Below are 15,859 nucleotides of genomic sequence, written 5' to 3' on the forward strand. Positions count from 1 at the left end.
GTATGCTCTCTCTAGCTTGGTTTTGGAGGCACTCAGAGCTATGAGTTTTCATCTTAGCACTGCTTTCATTGTATCCCATATGTTTGGGTATGTTGTTTGTACCTTCACTTTCATTAAATTCTAAAAAATCTTTATTTCTTTATTTCTTCCTTGGCCAAGTTATCATTGAGTAGAGCGTTGTTCAGCTTCCATGTATTTGTGGGCTTTCTGTCGCTTTTGTTGTTATTGAAGACCAGCCTTAGTCCATGGTGAGCTGATGGGATGCATGGAATTATTTCAATCTTCTTGTATCTATTGAGGCCTGTTTTGTGACCAATTATATGGTCAATTTTGGGGAAGGTACTATGAGGTGCTGAGAAGAAGGTATATTCTTTTGTTTTAGGACAAAATGTTCTATAGATATCTGTTAAATCCATTTGGTTCATAACTTCTGTTAGTTTCTCTATGTCTCTGTTTAGTGTCTCTTTCCATGATCTGCCCATTGATGAGAGTGAGGTATTGAAGTCTCCCACTATTATTGTGTGAGGCGCTATGTGTGCTTTGAGCTTAAGTAAAGTTTCTTTTATGAATGTGGGTGCCCTTGCATTTGGAGCATAGGTATTCAGAATTGAGAGTACATCTTGGTGGATTTTTCCTTTGATGAAGATCAAGCATCCTTCCTTATCTTTTTTGATAACTTTTGGTTGAAAGTTGATTTTATTCAATGTTAGAATGGCCACTCTAGCTTGTTTCTTGGGACCATTTGCTTGGAAATTTTTTTCCCCAGCCTTTTACTCTTAGGTAGTGTCTGTCTTTGTCACTGAGGTGAGTTTCCTGTATGTAGTAAAATGTTGGGTTCTGTTTCTGTATCTAGTCTGTTAGTCTGTACCTAATTTGTATTGGGGAATTGAGTTCATTGATATTAAGGGATATTAAGGAATAGTGATTGTTGTATCATGTTATTTTTGTTGTTAGAGGTGGAATTATGTTTGTGTGACTATCTTCTTTTGGGTTTGTTTCAAGAAGATTACTTTCTTGCTTTTTCTACTGTATAGTTTCCCTCCTTGTGTTAGAGTTTTCTATCTATCATCATTTGTCGGGCTGGATTTGTGGAAAGATATTGTGTGAATTTGGTTTTGTCATGGAATATCTTGGTTTCTCAATCTATGGTAATTGAGAGTTTCGCTGAATATAGTAGCCTGTGCTGGCATTTGTGTTCTCTTAGTGTCTGTATGACATCTGTCCAGGATCTTCTAGCTTTCATAGTCTCTGTTGAGAAGTCTGGTGTAATTCTGCAGTCAAATGCTCTACCACTGAACTATACCCCCTCTGTCTGGTGTAATTCTGATAGGTCTGCCTTTGTATGTTACTTGACTTTTCCCCTTACTGCTTTTAATATTCTTTGGTTTTTGTATTTGGTGTTTTGACCTTATGTGATGGGAGGAATTTCTTTTCTGGTCCAATCTGTTTTGAGTTTGTATGCTTCTTGTATTTTCATGAGCATCTCTTTCTTTAGGTTAGGGAAGTTTTCTTCTATAATTTTGTTGAAGATATTTACTGGCCCTTTAAGTTGGGAATCTTCACTATCTTCTATACCTTTTATCCTTAGGTTTAGTCTTCTCATTGTGTCCTAGATTTCCTGGATGTTTTGGGTTAGGAGCTTTTTGCATTTTCTTTGGCTATTTTGTCAATGTTTTCTATGGTATCTTCTCCTCTTGAGATTCTCCTCAATCCCTTATATTCTGTTGGTGGCTTACATCTATGACTCCTGATCTCTTTCCTAGGTTTTCTCTCTCCAGAGTTGTCTTCCTTTGTGATTACTTTATTGTTTCCATTTCCATTTTTAGACACTGGATTGTTTTGTTCAATCTGTTCACCTGTTTGGTTGTATTTTCCTGTAATTCTTTAAGGGATTTTTGTGTCTCCTCTTAAAGAGCTTCTACTTATTTACCTCTGTTGTTCTGTATTTCTTTAAGGGAGTTATTTATGTCCTTCTTAAAGTCATCTATTATCATCATGAGATGTGATTTTAAATTCAAATCTTGCTTTTTTTGGTGTGTTAGGATATTTAGTATTTGCTGTGGTGGGAGAACTGGGTTCTGATGCTGTCAAGTAGTCTTGGTTTCTGTTGTTTAGGCTCTTGCGCTTGTCTCTTGCCATCTGGTTATCTCTGACATTAGTTGGTCTTCTGTCTTTGACTGGAGCTTGTCCCTCCTGTGGGCCTGTGAGCCTTTGAACTTGTGGTCTTAGGAGTGAGAGTGCTCCTGGGAGACCATATCTCTCAACCATGTTTTGGTTCTGGAGGGTTGTGAGACAGCCTTAGCTCTGGGTGCAGATGGAGACTGGAAGGGTCCTGTTTAGGTATCCCAGAGGGATCCAAGGCCTATGTGTTCCTGGTGGGTCTCTCTTTGGATTGTCAATGGAGAGAAAGTGGGGTCCCACCTGTGGGCTGTGGGCTTAGGAGGAAAAGTGCTCCTGGCAGACCAGCACTCTGAGGGCAGGTTTTGTGTTTAAGGGCTGTGAGACAGCTCCAACTCTGGGTGCAGATGGAGACTGGTTCCCAGGCCGCCCTCTACAGAAGGAACTTAATGTTACCTTTGGAGGATTTTGCCTCACAATGCTATGTTAGAGCATATTTATTTATTTATTTATTTATTTATTTATTTATTTATTGTTGGTGCAGCAACCTTTATTGATGGTATTCAAGAGAGTAGGGAGGGCTCCCTAAAGCCTTCTATTATTTATTATGGGGATCTGGTTTGGAAATTGAGGGAGATGCTCAGTGTTGGGTGCTGAGTGAGACAGGGACTCCTCAGCAACCAAGGGCCTCTCTCTTGTTCCCAGTGTCCTCGTTGGGGTGAGTGGTCTAGGGTTTCGTATTCCTTGTAGGCCATGAGGTCCACTACTCTTACTGTCACTGTATTCACTGTCATATCATGAAATGAGCTTTACAAAGTTGTCATTGAGAGCATTGCCAGCCCTAGCATCAAAGGTGGAAGAGTGGGAGTTGCTGTTGAAGTGTTGAAGTCGCAGGAGACAACCTGGTCCTCAGTGTAGCTCAGGATGCCCTTTAGTGGGCCCTCAGACACCTGCTTCATGACCTTCTTGATGTCGTCATACTTGGCAAGTTTTTCAAGGCAGCATGTTGGATCCACAACAGATACATTAGGGGTAGGCCATGCCAGTGAGCTGGCCAGAGGGTCAGCTCTGGATGACCTTGCCCACAGCTTTGGCAGCACCAGTGGATGCAGGGATGTTCTGGGCAGTCCCATGGCCATCACGTCACATCTTCCAGAGAGGCCATCCACAGTCTTGTGAGTGACTGTGATGGCATGGACCATGGTCAAGAGCCCTTCTACAATGCCAAAGTTGTCATGGATGACCTTGACCAGGGGAGCTAAGCAGATGGTGGTTCAGGATGTACTGCTGACAATCTTGAGTTGTCATATTTCTCGTGGTTCATACCCATCACAAACATGGGGGCATTGACTGAAGGGGCAGAGATGATAACCTTTTTGGCCCCACCCTTTAAGTGGGCCCTGGCCTTCTCCACGGTGGTAAAGACTCCAGTAGACTCCTCCAGTAGTGGTACTCAGCACCACCGCTGTTAGCGGTGTTAGCTGTTGCTCCTGGAAGATGGTGATGGGCTTCCCGTTGATGACAAGCTTCTGGTCCTCAATCTTGACTGTGCCATTGAATTTGCCATGGGTGGAGTCACACTGGAACACGTAGATCATGTAGTTGATGTCAACGAAAGGGTCGTTGATGGCAACAATCTCCACTTTGCTAATTGCAGAGCAGGAGGCCGCCCTGGTAAATCCGTTCACACCAACTTTCACCATCTTGTCTACCAGACGAGGCTGACACTGCACGAGAAAATGCGGCTGTCTCTGGAACAGGGAGGAGCAGAAAGCCCATTTTTCTTTACCTTATAGTCCCTTATTCATATATTATGGCTTCTGCCCTTGTGTTTTGTGAATTGTGTCTCTGTATCTATCTGTGTTTACTGTGCTTTTTCTTTGGCTTTCTTTTCTTCAGTTTGTGTTGTCCTATTCTGATGTTTGTTTTTATTATTATTCTGTAGATGCCTGCTTTGTTTTCTGGTGGGAGACAGAGAGGGTGTAGATCCAGATGGGAGGGGAGAGAGGAAGAACTCAGAGTTGGGGGAGAGAAACCAGTAATTAGGATATGTTGTATGAAAAGTCTATTTTCAGTAAAAGAAAATGTTGCTTACCTTTTATTACTATTGTTTATTTTTGAGGCATGGTCTTCTGCAGCCTAGGCTGCTCTTGAACTTGGTGTGTAAGAACAGCCTTGAATTTCTGATCCTGTCACTCATACCTCCCAAGTATTGACAGCACGGTGTGTGCAGTCATGCCCTGTAGCATGTGTCCTTGGAACTGAACACAGGGCCTCTTTCATGCCAGGCAAAGACTCTACCTCACCAAGGCAATCTAAGCCCCTTTATTTATTTTAGCACTGCTGGGTTATCTCACCCAGGGCTCTCTGCATACCAGGCAAGCTCTGGACCATCTTCACCAGACCTTAAATATCACACACACATATACCATGCTCACATGGTAATTATCAGAGATGATGGTGAATGGGTTAATCAGTTTGAACTAATTTCACAATATATCTGTATTTCTACATATCACATTCTAAATATCGTTCTTGTTGCTAGAGGTTGAAGATGCTAGACAAGAACGCTCTAGCACTGAGCTAATGTCTCGTTTCTGTCAATTATACCTCTATAAAAGTACAAATTAGTTCCACTACTAGAACACATTTGTTAAAAAAAAATTGAAATACAGGTTTGTGGGACAGCTCAGTGCAGAAAGTGGCTGCCAAGGAGATGGACCACAGTTCAGCCTAGGACCCAAATGACAGGAGAGAACCAACTCTCCAAGTTTATCCTCTGATCTCTACACATGCAGTGATGTATGCATACCTCCCTACCGCATATACACACAAATGTCATAAAAGAAAATGCTGACCAGGCTTAGAATACATATACAGTCCACAGTCAATTTTTAATAATTCCACAAATACATGTTTGTTTGAACACATTTTTGAAGTGCAAAAAAATTTCAGAGTGTTTCATAATCAACATACTTTTATGTTAATGTTGCTGACTGTTACTATTTCATTTTATAGGTGTACAATATGTTCAATTTTAGCCCTTTACTAGCTTTTTGCCACTATGAAGACTATGATGAATTACTGTATTTAACCACACATATATGTAAGCATTAGATCCTTGAAATATTTTTCTTTACTAATTTTTAAAAACAGATTTTGCTGGGCGGTGGTGGCACAGGGTACGCCTTTAATCCTAGCACTTGAGAGGCAGGTGGATATCTTCAATCCAGGCCAGCCTGGTCTACAGAGTGAGTCCAGGATGGTCAGAGTTTCTCTGTCCCACCTCCCCAAATTTTTAATTATGCATATGTGTGTGAGGGTGTTGAATCCCCTGGAATTAGACTTATAGTTGTGAATTGACATATGGGTGCTGGGAATTGAGCCAGTGCTCTTAACCTCTGAGCCATCTGTTCCAGCTCCTTATTAGTTTTTGGAGAAAAGATCACCTAGTAGCCAAGGATGACCTTGAACGCTGGATCCTCCTGCCTACACTTCCCTAAATGCGGGGATTTTGGGCATGAATCACCGCATCAAGATTAAATGGTGCTAGGACTCAAAGCCAGGATTTCACGCACGCTCCCCCAAGCAGTCTACCTAAAGAGCTACAACCACAGTATGTTAAAGGAGATCGTTTTCAGATCTCAATTCTGGTTAAAGATTATTCGACTGGTTCGAACATTTAAACTTATATATGAATATTATCTATTCCAAGAAGTTTGAAATTAGGTCTGGAAAAGAGTTTTATTCAATATAGGTGGGGACGAAATAACGAGCGGGATTAAGATGACAAATATCTTTTGTGCATGGGAGTAGGTGTTTAGATTCTGTAGGATAGGACGAAAGACCTCAGTAGCTTCCATGACAGCCTGAGGCAGGATAAAGAAGCAACAAGAACAACGAACACTTTTCTCTTTGTAGCCCTGGCTGATCTGGAACTCGCTCTGTAGATCAGGCGGCCTTGAACTCAGAGATCTGCTTGCCTTTGCCTCCCCAGTGCTGGGATTAAAGGCGTGCATCACCACGCCTAGTAAACACTTCTGGAGACAAACGTGCATTTTTGTTTGATGTAAAAAACACGCTCTCATTTGTCTTCATCTGTTGCCATTCGTGTTCTCACAGGGCAGCGCGTCTTCTGGCCTAACCTGAAGTTCACAAACGCCGAGATAGACCGAACTCTCTAAGGGGAGCTGACCGATGCAGCGAACACAGAGTTTAATTCTGAGGAGATTTTTCTTCTCAGGCGTCCAACGTCACTTAACGTCACGCTAGTGAGCGAAGGCGGTAGGACGACGAAGGCCAGCCCAGGCCTCTGCTCCACGCCTAACAGTCGCCAGGCAGTCGCGCCGTTCCCAAGCGGGCCTCTCTAGCCGGCGGGAGACAGCGAGCGGAGCCGTTACGGGAGCGCCGAAGAGCCAGCTCGCGTCACACGAAGGAGCGAACGCGCAAACCTCCGCCGACGCGCCTCCTCGAGGCCCCGCCCACTCGCCTTCCACAACCCGCTGGCGGCCCGGAGGAGGCGGAGTCTAGGAGGAACAGGCGCATGCGCCCTCGCAACCCGGCCCTCGAAGGGGGAACTAGCGATCTCGCGAGGGTTGAGAGCGGGTGGCGTAGGTCGCTGTCTGGTTGGTTGGAGAAGATAATCTACTCCGGTAGAGGAGAAGGCGCCGGGAGACCTCTGAGTACCTTTCGCTTTCCTTTCCCTTTCCCTCGGCCCTCCGCCTCCTCACAGTCAGCCCGCCCTCCCTGACCTCCTTGACCCCGCTGGCCCCGCCCACCCTCGTCGACGTGATTCCCGCCGTGAGGTAAACGCCAGTGGAGCGGAGTCCCGCGGAAGAGGAGGACTAGGCGAGCGTCGCGGCTGGGCCGGCTCTGGTCGGTGGCGGAGCCCCTGCGCGTGAGAGCTTCCGGGCGGGTCTCGCTCCTCCGGCGGCCCGGACGCTAGAGCCGCGCAGGCCCAGGCCGCTTTCCTCGGCGCCGCGCCTGCCCGTGGCCGCGGCGGGTGACGCAGCCGGAACATGTCGTCCACGGCTGAGCCTCCGCCGCCCCCGCCTCCCGAGAGCGCGCCTTCCAAGCCCTCGGCGGCGGGCGCCGGCGGGAGCAGCAGCGGCAACAAAGGCGGCCCGGAGGGCGGCGCGGCGCCGGCGGCTCCGAGCGCCACAGGCGCGGGTCCCGCGGACACCGAGATGGAGGTGAGCGCGGCCGGGGCGTGGGGTAGGGAGATGGATGCTCTGCTGGCGCGTCTCCCGCACTTCACCTTTACGTTTTCCCCCTCGGTGTAGCTAGCCTAGCCAGATCGCGGATCGCTCTTACGAAACACATGTTCCTGATTACTGTGGCCGAAGGGACCCGTTTCCTCTATCGCTAGGCTCCCCCAGAACTCGCTCGGGTTCCTCCGATTTAGGTTTTAGTTTGCACTAAACTTTGAGGAGGGCGAGGGAAATGCCCCTCCGGAGTGGGATTCCCGGGGCGAGGGCGACGTTTCCCAGCGTCGCAGCTGAGGACTTGCGCCTCCAGTGCCTCATCCCGTGCTGGCGGGGGCGGCATCAGTCTGTTCTGGGCAGAAACAATGGCGAGAACTGGAGGGCCGAATGCGCAGTGGGGATAAGCGGGGCGCAGCTGCTTCTGTGCAGCGAGGGGAGGCCCCTCCTGGGCCCTGCTCCACTGGGAGGAGAGCGAGCATGACAGCCGCAGCACCTGTCTTGGTTCCCCATCCAATTAGGGGTGTATGCGTGGAAAACTGAATGAATGGGAGCATCGGGGGAGGGTGATGGGCTCCTAGCCCAGTACGTTGCTTCCTTTTGAAGCCATTTGGAGGAATCGCTGTTGAACCACCTTCTCAGGGCTCTAGTGGGCCAGATGATGGTGACAATACTGGAGGAAGCAGGGAAAGGGTGGAAAATGGGGGAGCTGCCAGGCAGGTCTCTTGGATATGCTCCCAGGCTTTGAGTTGCCTGGAAACCAAGTTATTGCTCCCAATTTTTATTCTTGGCCTTGGTCTTGTTTTGAGGTGTTATTATTATTTGAGGTTCCAGTCTGAAGATTCCTGGGAATTTAATCCTCAGATTGGAAGTAATACAATAAAAATGAACCTTAGCATAGAATTTACACTCTAAGGAGATGATGGTGCAGTGTGCTTACTTTTATTGGGCAGCTTGGGTGAAATATTGTTAATCTTCGAAACAACTTTTCCTGGGGAAGGTAGGTGCTGGTGTAGTGCACCAATTTGAAGTGAATGCAATTTCAGTTTAAAAATGTATTTGATGCTCCCCCTATGGTTTTAAATGGTTTTTAGAGTTTCTAGGGTTGTTTAACTTGGATTCTTATATTTCTGTTCCATGAAATAAAGGAATCTGGTGGCTCAGGCCTTTTAATCCCAGAACTTGAGGCAGAGGCAGAGGTATCTCGTGAGTTTGAGGCCAGCCTTGTGTACAGAGCTAATTCCAGGACAGCCAGGGCTACACAGAGAAATCCTGTCTCAAAAAACCAAAACAATAAGAATAAACAAGTAGGAACTATGACATAAACAGAAAAGGAGTGAAGAATAAGATTGAGAAAAAATAGAAACTATTGGTATTTCTATACTGAGAAGACCCAGTTTACTCGTCTGGTTAATGGAAATACCACTTATTTGGGCTTTTCACATTTATGTTCATATTTACATTTTAATTGAAAAACAGCAACTCAAGAATTAAAGAATTTCATTGGGGTTTAAATTCTCCTGGTTATTTTATTCCCTCTTAAGACAGTTACCTTCAGACTGCTTTTCATTGTCTTAACTGAATTTAGAATCAGAACTAGGTTTGAGTTGAGTATGTCTAATGTATTTGAGGACCTTAGGTATGTTTTACAGTTGGAAAAAAAGACTGAATTATAGACGTAACATCTGCAGTTGGAAAACACACATTATTATTGTAAGGTGTACTTTTCCTTGAATGTGTGCTACAAGAATTTTTCTATAAGTTAGAGCTGGAGGTTTTGTCATTTTGCTTGTGGCATTTGAATGTCAAGATGCTTTTTAAGAATAGAATATTATTAACTGGGAGTCAGACTAAGGGTATGCTATGTAAGCTCCTTTTTTGGGTAATGTCCTAGATAGTGGAAATTAGGATCTAATGCTTCCTTCTATGTATACATTTGTATAAAATAACACAGTAGATAGATGGAGTTTTATGATATAAAGAGAACTTTGTTCACATTCATGTTACCTAATTTGTATTTATAATTTTATTTGAAAAGATACAGATTTGCCCGTATGGCTTGTATAAAAAGTAATTTTGTTTTAGGGTGTTATTGATACTAATTTTATCATAGCAGATCTTAATACAGTTTATAATTGGGAAAAGTGATTATCCCCATAGTATTTTATTTTCATCCATATTAAGTTTCATTCCAGGTTATCTGATAGCCAGTAAATATCTAGGGAGTTTGGAGCAAGAGTATATTATTTAGAATGATTTTTTTTTTTGAAAGAAATGAGTGTATGATAGTGAGTAGACAATCCTTAAACAATTTGATGAATTTCCTTTCCTACCAGGAAGTATTTGATGATGGATCACCTGGAAAGCAAAAAGAAATCCAAGAACCTGATCCTACATATGAAGAAAAAATGGTATGTTCTAGACATGTGAATGGTTTTAATGAACTTTTTTCTCAGGATAATTAAATCTACTAAACATCTGTATTTACTTAGATGCTTTTAGAATGTCAACAAAACAGCTTTTTTTTTTTTGTAATTATAGAGTGGTATTCTGTTGACAGAACAATTATCCTTGTATAAGCTGCAACAGAGACAAAACTGAAAACCCAAAAAACTACCAGTCCACATATATAACTAATTTGTGCTATGTATCAGATACAAGAGCCTGTTTTAAATTTCCATGCCACTTTATAATCCCCAGGCTGTTCCAGGCAAGGTTAGTGGCTATTGAAAACACTACAGGACAAGGCTGTCTAAAGACACCTTTGGTAGTGTGGTAACTGTACAGGGCACTGTGCTGTTTAAAAACAAATCTGACACAGCCCTACATTGCAGTTTTTTTCTTTAAAAGGAGTGAGTTGTATATGGGGGCGTTAAATGTTTTATAGACAAGGAAAAAAAACCTTGGAGAACCAACTTCCTCCTCACCCTTTTATCCTCTTCCTCAGCTTCCTCCTTTTTCTTGCTTTTTCAATCTTTACCACCCCCCCCCCCCCTTTTTGGCCTTTAGTTCTGTAGGCAACACTGTCCTTTTCGTACTTTTCCTTCAGCTTGGCAGCCTTTTGTCACAGGGCTGCTTGTCACCTGCTGCAATGTTCCACATCTCTCCTAGTTTCTTTGCAGCAGAGGACCAGCCAGGATGCTCTCATTTGGTTTTTGGGCAATACTCAAAACAGAGTGACAGGAGGAGGCCTCGGGAACTTTGTGTTCCTTGAACTTCATTTTGGTCTCCCCTTTGCATGTGGGTGATGTCAGACTTAGGAGAGTCTTCAAATTTCCCCTTTTCTTTAGCAGCAGACATTGTCATCTGCACTCTCTGAGAACCTGAGGAGCTGACAGAAGCATCCAGGTGCTGCTTCTTGTGCTCTTCCCAAAAGTTTGCACAAAGAATGCATATAGAAGACATTTTGCTTTTTGGCTTCTTACAGTCTCCTTTGCTTGCCCATGTTTAGTTGGTTTTCTTCTGTAAGGCACAGTCGCACAGTATCTGGCTTTTGCTTGCTCTGTGGAGCTCAATGTACTGTAATCTTATATTAATTCTTATAAGTAGAGCAGAGGTATCTAACTGAAATATGTGTAACATGGGGTATTGTTTTCCTATATAAACCTAACAGGTATTTTAGGAAGGCTACATAGTATGATGTAATTACCCACTTGCATTAAAAATACCTTTAAAGATTTTAGCATCGAAAATGATTTAAAAAAAAATTGAGCAAATTGTTGTATGTATGTCTAGTGTTGTTCCTTACTATTTTGAAGGACTGATACGTGCAATTTGGTCTCAGCATTCTTACAGTGTGAGTGGGTCTGTGCTTTTCTTGTGCTGAGGAGCAAACCTTGTGCATATGTTCTACTGCTGAGCCACAGTTCCAGCCTCTCGAATAGATCCTTACTTTATCAAAGGAAGCTTGATACTTTACTGTTTACAGAGCCAGTTTACATCATGTACTTCCCTCAACCTAGGACCTAAAAAGAGCTTTATGTCTAAATTCAGTTAAATGATAATGGCCAACAGTGAATGCTTATTATGGCCCTGTTCTGAGTGCCTTGTACATATCTAAACTCAAGAACATTAAACTCTTAAGAAGTAAAACTGTACAAATTAGTAATATAACTCATAATGTATTCCTTAAAGATATGAACATTGTTTCCATCTTTTGTTCACCACCTAGTTGTTTGGTACAGGATAAGCTTTTTGTTGTTGTTGTTATTTGTTTTGCTCTTTTTTTTTTTTTTTGGTTTTTTTTTTTTTTTTTTTTTTTTTTTGGAAACAGGGTCTTACTATGTAGACTAGGCTGACTTTGAACTCAGTTCTACCAAGTGCCGGGAGTAAAGGAATGTGCCATAGAACTTTTTAAATATTTTTTCAAAATTTGCTTTTTCTTCACCTTCAAATATTAGAGAATACTTAAAAATATATTAAAAAGCTTCAAGCTACTAATGTTATGGTATATGTACAGAATTAGCAATAATATGCAAGCAAAATATGAATTATAAAGATTTTAGTAGGCATTGGAGAAATGGCTCAGTGGTTAAGAGCACTTGTTGATCTTCCAGAGGACCCAGGTTTAATTCCCAGCACCCACATGGCAGCTTACACTGTCTGTAACTCTAGTCACAGGGGATATGAAAACTTCTTCTGACCTCTCCAGGCATGCATGTGGCATACAGACTATCGTCAACTTATTAAATGATAATGCCCATATACTTTTAGTTTTCGAAATATATGAATTCCTTTAAGCATTATTGTACGCATGATGTAGGATATTTTTTGTCATATATCCCTTTGCAATAAATTCTTCCTGCCTATTACCTCTCTCATCTTTAAACCACTAACTAGCACTTCATGTATTCATCTCTGTTCAAACCTGTGCTTGTCTTGGTTATGCTTTGGAAAGTCTCCGATGTTGCATGTTTCAGGAGTTCACTTTGATTCTTGAGTTTGTTGTGTAGGCATGTTGAAACTGATTCTTAAAGTTTGATAAAATGTGTCTTAAATTTTGCAGCAAACTGACCGAGCAAATAGATTTGAGTATTTATTAAAGCAGACAGAGCTGTTCGCACATTTCATTCAGCCTGCTGCTCAGAAGACTCCAACCTCACCCTTGAAGATGAAACCAGGGCGCCCACGGGTAAAAAAGGATGAAAAACAGAATTTGCTTTCGGTTGGAGAGTGAGTAATAGTTTATATTTGATACGTTAAACCAAATGTGCTTTTTAAACTCTATTTTTTTAAGGTTTTAAATCTATTTTCTGTGTTACAGATGAGGCCATCAATGTTTATATATCTAAAAATAGACACAATGACTTAGTTTTATACCATTTGAACTTTGTTGACTGAACTATTTATCTAGTTCCTAAAATAATTTTTGGGAGTTAATCTAATGCATTACTTAGTCACTACACCTGAACCTTTTTTAAGTGCTTACTTCTTAGTTTTTAGTCATAACAATTTGTTTTTCTTCTTGATTTCAAGGCAGGGTTTCTCTGTGTAGCTCTGGCTATCCTGGGACTCGTATTGTAGACCAGGTTGGACCAAGCTCAGAGATCTGCCTGCCTTTTCATTTATTTTATTCATAATTTAGTTAATCACATAAACATATCAGGTTTATATTTACTAGTAATTTCTACTCTTCACTTTTTTAGACTTACTCTGCTTCTTAGTTTTTTGTTTTTTGTTTTTTTTTTAATTTAATTTTATTGATGCATGGGATCTAATTCAGGACTTATGCTCTACCTCTGAGATACTCTGTATCCTTGGCTTAACTTAGATGCCTGTTAAGATTATTGTGATATCATCATTTGGCTACTGTGTTCAAATAAAACTCATTATAAATTGATTTTTGTTTTCATTTTGACAGCTACCGACATCGTAGAACAGAGCAAGAGGAGGATGAAGAGCTATTAACAGAAAGTTCCAAAGCAACCAATGTTTGTACTCGATTTGAAGATTCTCCATCATGTAAGTTAAATTCTTTGAATCATTTGATTTTTTCCAAAGGAGCCTCCTTTGAAAATCCCTTAGTTATTGTTTGAATTTACTTTTCCTATAATTTATATAGAAATTTTTAGTAATCGTGGATAGTTACTGGCTTTGAATAAATATTAAGTGTATTTTTTTAATCTGAGATGTTAATATATTGGTTGGAGTTATATAGCTATAGAGTGCTGATAGCATGTGGATAGCTCTGACTTTGATCCCTAGAGTTGAGAGACAATAGTATGGTACATTTCAGAAGTATATGAAGATGCCATTCAGCTTATTAGGGTTCTAAAATCCATGTAAAATGGAATGACTTTTGCCATACACTTTTCCCAAATTAGGAAATGTTATAAAAGGGGAAAAATCATGAAAAATAATTGCTTTTATTGATGATGGATATTTTTGTGAAATGTATTAGTGCTTTTCTATATGAAAACAGCTTAGTTTTACTTATAAATAATCTTGATTTGTGATAGGGTTATTAGAAGCTTCTATAATCTTCACGGAAGCCTAGTTTTACTGCAACTCCTGTTATTTGATGAGTAATTACTGTGGACAACTAATGGTTTTAGTTGGAGTCCTGCTTAGCTAGACTATTGAACAGTTTACTCACCCACTGGACCACTTTTAACACACACTTTCCTTTCCCCCGGCCTTTTCTTTTCAAATCAAGCTAGAGGCCAGAGCTACATGTATAACAAGCTGGAAAGGAAATTCAGGTTATTTCTGTCTCCAGTTGTAACTCGTGTGCCCAGTCCTGATGAGCTTTTCATTCTTAGGCAGCGATTTATCCCGGGAAGTACAAGTAATGTCTGTGTACTGAAGGACATGGGTCCTTATGTGCCATCTATCAGAGAACGGACTTAAGGAATAGAAAGGGTGGACTTGGAAAGAATTTCTTGTCTTTATTTCCACTCTCAATGGGGAGAAAGGAAAATCTTCAGAGAACTACTATCTGATCTTTATGAAGATGAAACCACTCGGTTAAAAGTGTGCTAACAAAAAAGAGAGGGAAAGAGGCCAGAGATACTCTGAAGACCAATGTGGTTTAACATTGGATTGAGTGATTTCGATGAGTTACTCTGATGCTAGTAGTTAGAGTTCCTCATCTGATAGCTTCACTATCAGTTACTTGTATCAATTACCCCTTCTTCAGTCCAGATTTCATTACCTATTTTTAATGACTTTCACCTTGCAGAAACCCCATAATATATGTATCCTCTAGAAAGGAGAAGTAGACACCTATAGGTTCCAGTTAAACCTCTGAATATCAGATAAAAGACAGCCCTATCTTATATTTCTTGTCCTTAAAATGAGCATTGTGTGTTGTTACTTTTTAGATGTAAAATGGGGTAAACTGAGAGATTATCAGGTCCGAGGATTGAATTGGCTCATCTCTCTGTATGAGAATGGCATCAATGGTATCCTTGCAGATGAGATGGTATGTATTTGCTAATCTCAAAGCTTGAAGATGTTTGTGTTCTTGTTGTTGTAACTTAAGATAGTTTGACTAAATCTGTAGCAGAAGAGAGATGGATAGTTTGGCTTGATTATAACTATTTTTTCCTTAAAGCACTATAATCCACTGTTTTAGTTGCGTAAGTGACGTCTTCACGTGTGAAGAGTTAACCATCTCTGCACTAGAGTAAATTTTAAAATAATGCATTTTGATAACTTTCTTGTTTTTGCAGTATTTGACTGTTTCTTTCCATTTATTAAAAGTCAGCTCACAGGGTTTAGTTTCACAGAACACCGTATCTTCTGTTCATGACTTACTAGTTATTTAGTGAAGACTTTAATCCTTCCAAAAGTAGTGCTTAAACAATTGGTTGGGGTAAGTATGCAGTCAGATATATCTCGCTCCTGCCTCTGATTGGTTACTTGGGGATGTCGCGTTTTCTGAGTCTTGAGGTGATGTTGATACCTTCCTTATAGACTTATGTGACGTAACTGTACACTTACACAGTAGTCAATCTCGTCATAGTTCTAAATGTTCCTAAATATGATGGGTCTATAAGTGTGGAAGGGTGTTTTTAATTGTTTAATTTTTAATTTGACTAGTGCAATTAAATTCTTTAATGTTGAATTATGAATTTTTTAGGGTTTGGGAAAGACTCTGCAAACAATTTCTCTTCTTGGGTACATGAAACACTATAGAAATATTCCTGGTCCTCATATGGTTTTGGTTCCCAAGTCTACATTGCACAACTGGATGAGTGAATTCAAGAGATGGGTGCCAACACTTAGGTCTGTTTGCTTGATAGGAGATAAAGAGCAAAGAGTAAGTATTTATACTATTAATATTTAATGGAATTTAAATTTAGACTTAAGATGAAATAACTGGAGAAGGGATTAAAAAGGATTGTTAGTAATTTATGACTATACACTACTTGTGGTTATTCAAGAATCTTACTGAGAACGCTTTAAAGACTAAAAAGCTAAATGAATTTCTTAATTTTATTTTCAGTTTGTTTCTCCCCTTGGAAGTCATTGTATAAAGTCCTAGATAATTTATTTGGAAATATTAACTTGTTTTTTTTGAATATGTTAAACCATTA

At 41.0% G+C, this 15,859-nt stretch overlaps 1 protein-coding gene across 3 annotated transcripts in view; it reads left to right on the forward strand.

The window, feature by feature from the left end:
• Positions 1-3,429: 3,429 nt before the first annotated feature.
• Smarca5 (SWI/SNF related, matrix associated, actin dependent regulator of chromatin, subfamily a, member 5) overlaps positions 3,430-15,859 on the forward strand; it is a 36,503-nt gene continuing 24,073 nt past the window's right edge. For 2 of the 3 annotated variants that reach the window (XM_063278020.1, XM_063278021.1), the window contains exons 1-6: positions 3,430-7,310; positions 9,656-9,730; positions 12,325-12,491; positions 13,180-13,280; positions 14,642-14,742; positions 15,403-15,582. In XM_063278020.1, coding sequence (XP_063134090.1) covers positions 7,137-7,310; positions 9,656-9,730; positions 12,325-12,491; positions 13,180-13,280; positions 14,642-14,742; positions 15,403-15,582 — 798 coding nt within the window. In that variant the 5' untranslated portion in view covers positions 3,430-7,136. The remainder of the gene's footprint in view (positions 7,311-9,655; positions 9,731-12,324; positions 12,492-13,179; positions 13,281-14,641; positions 14,743-15,402; positions 15,583-15,859) is intronic. The other variant, NM_001107419.1, reaches the window with a different exon arrangement.

The sequence above is a fragment of the Rattus norvegicus genome, chromosome 19, assembly GCF_036323735.1.
Source record: "Rattus norvegicus strain BN/NHsdMcwi chromosome 19, GRCr8, whole genome shotgun sequence".
NCBI classification, from domain to species: domain Eukaryota; kingdom Metazoa; phylum Chordata; class Mammalia; order Rodentia; family Muridae; genus Rattus; species Rattus norvegicus.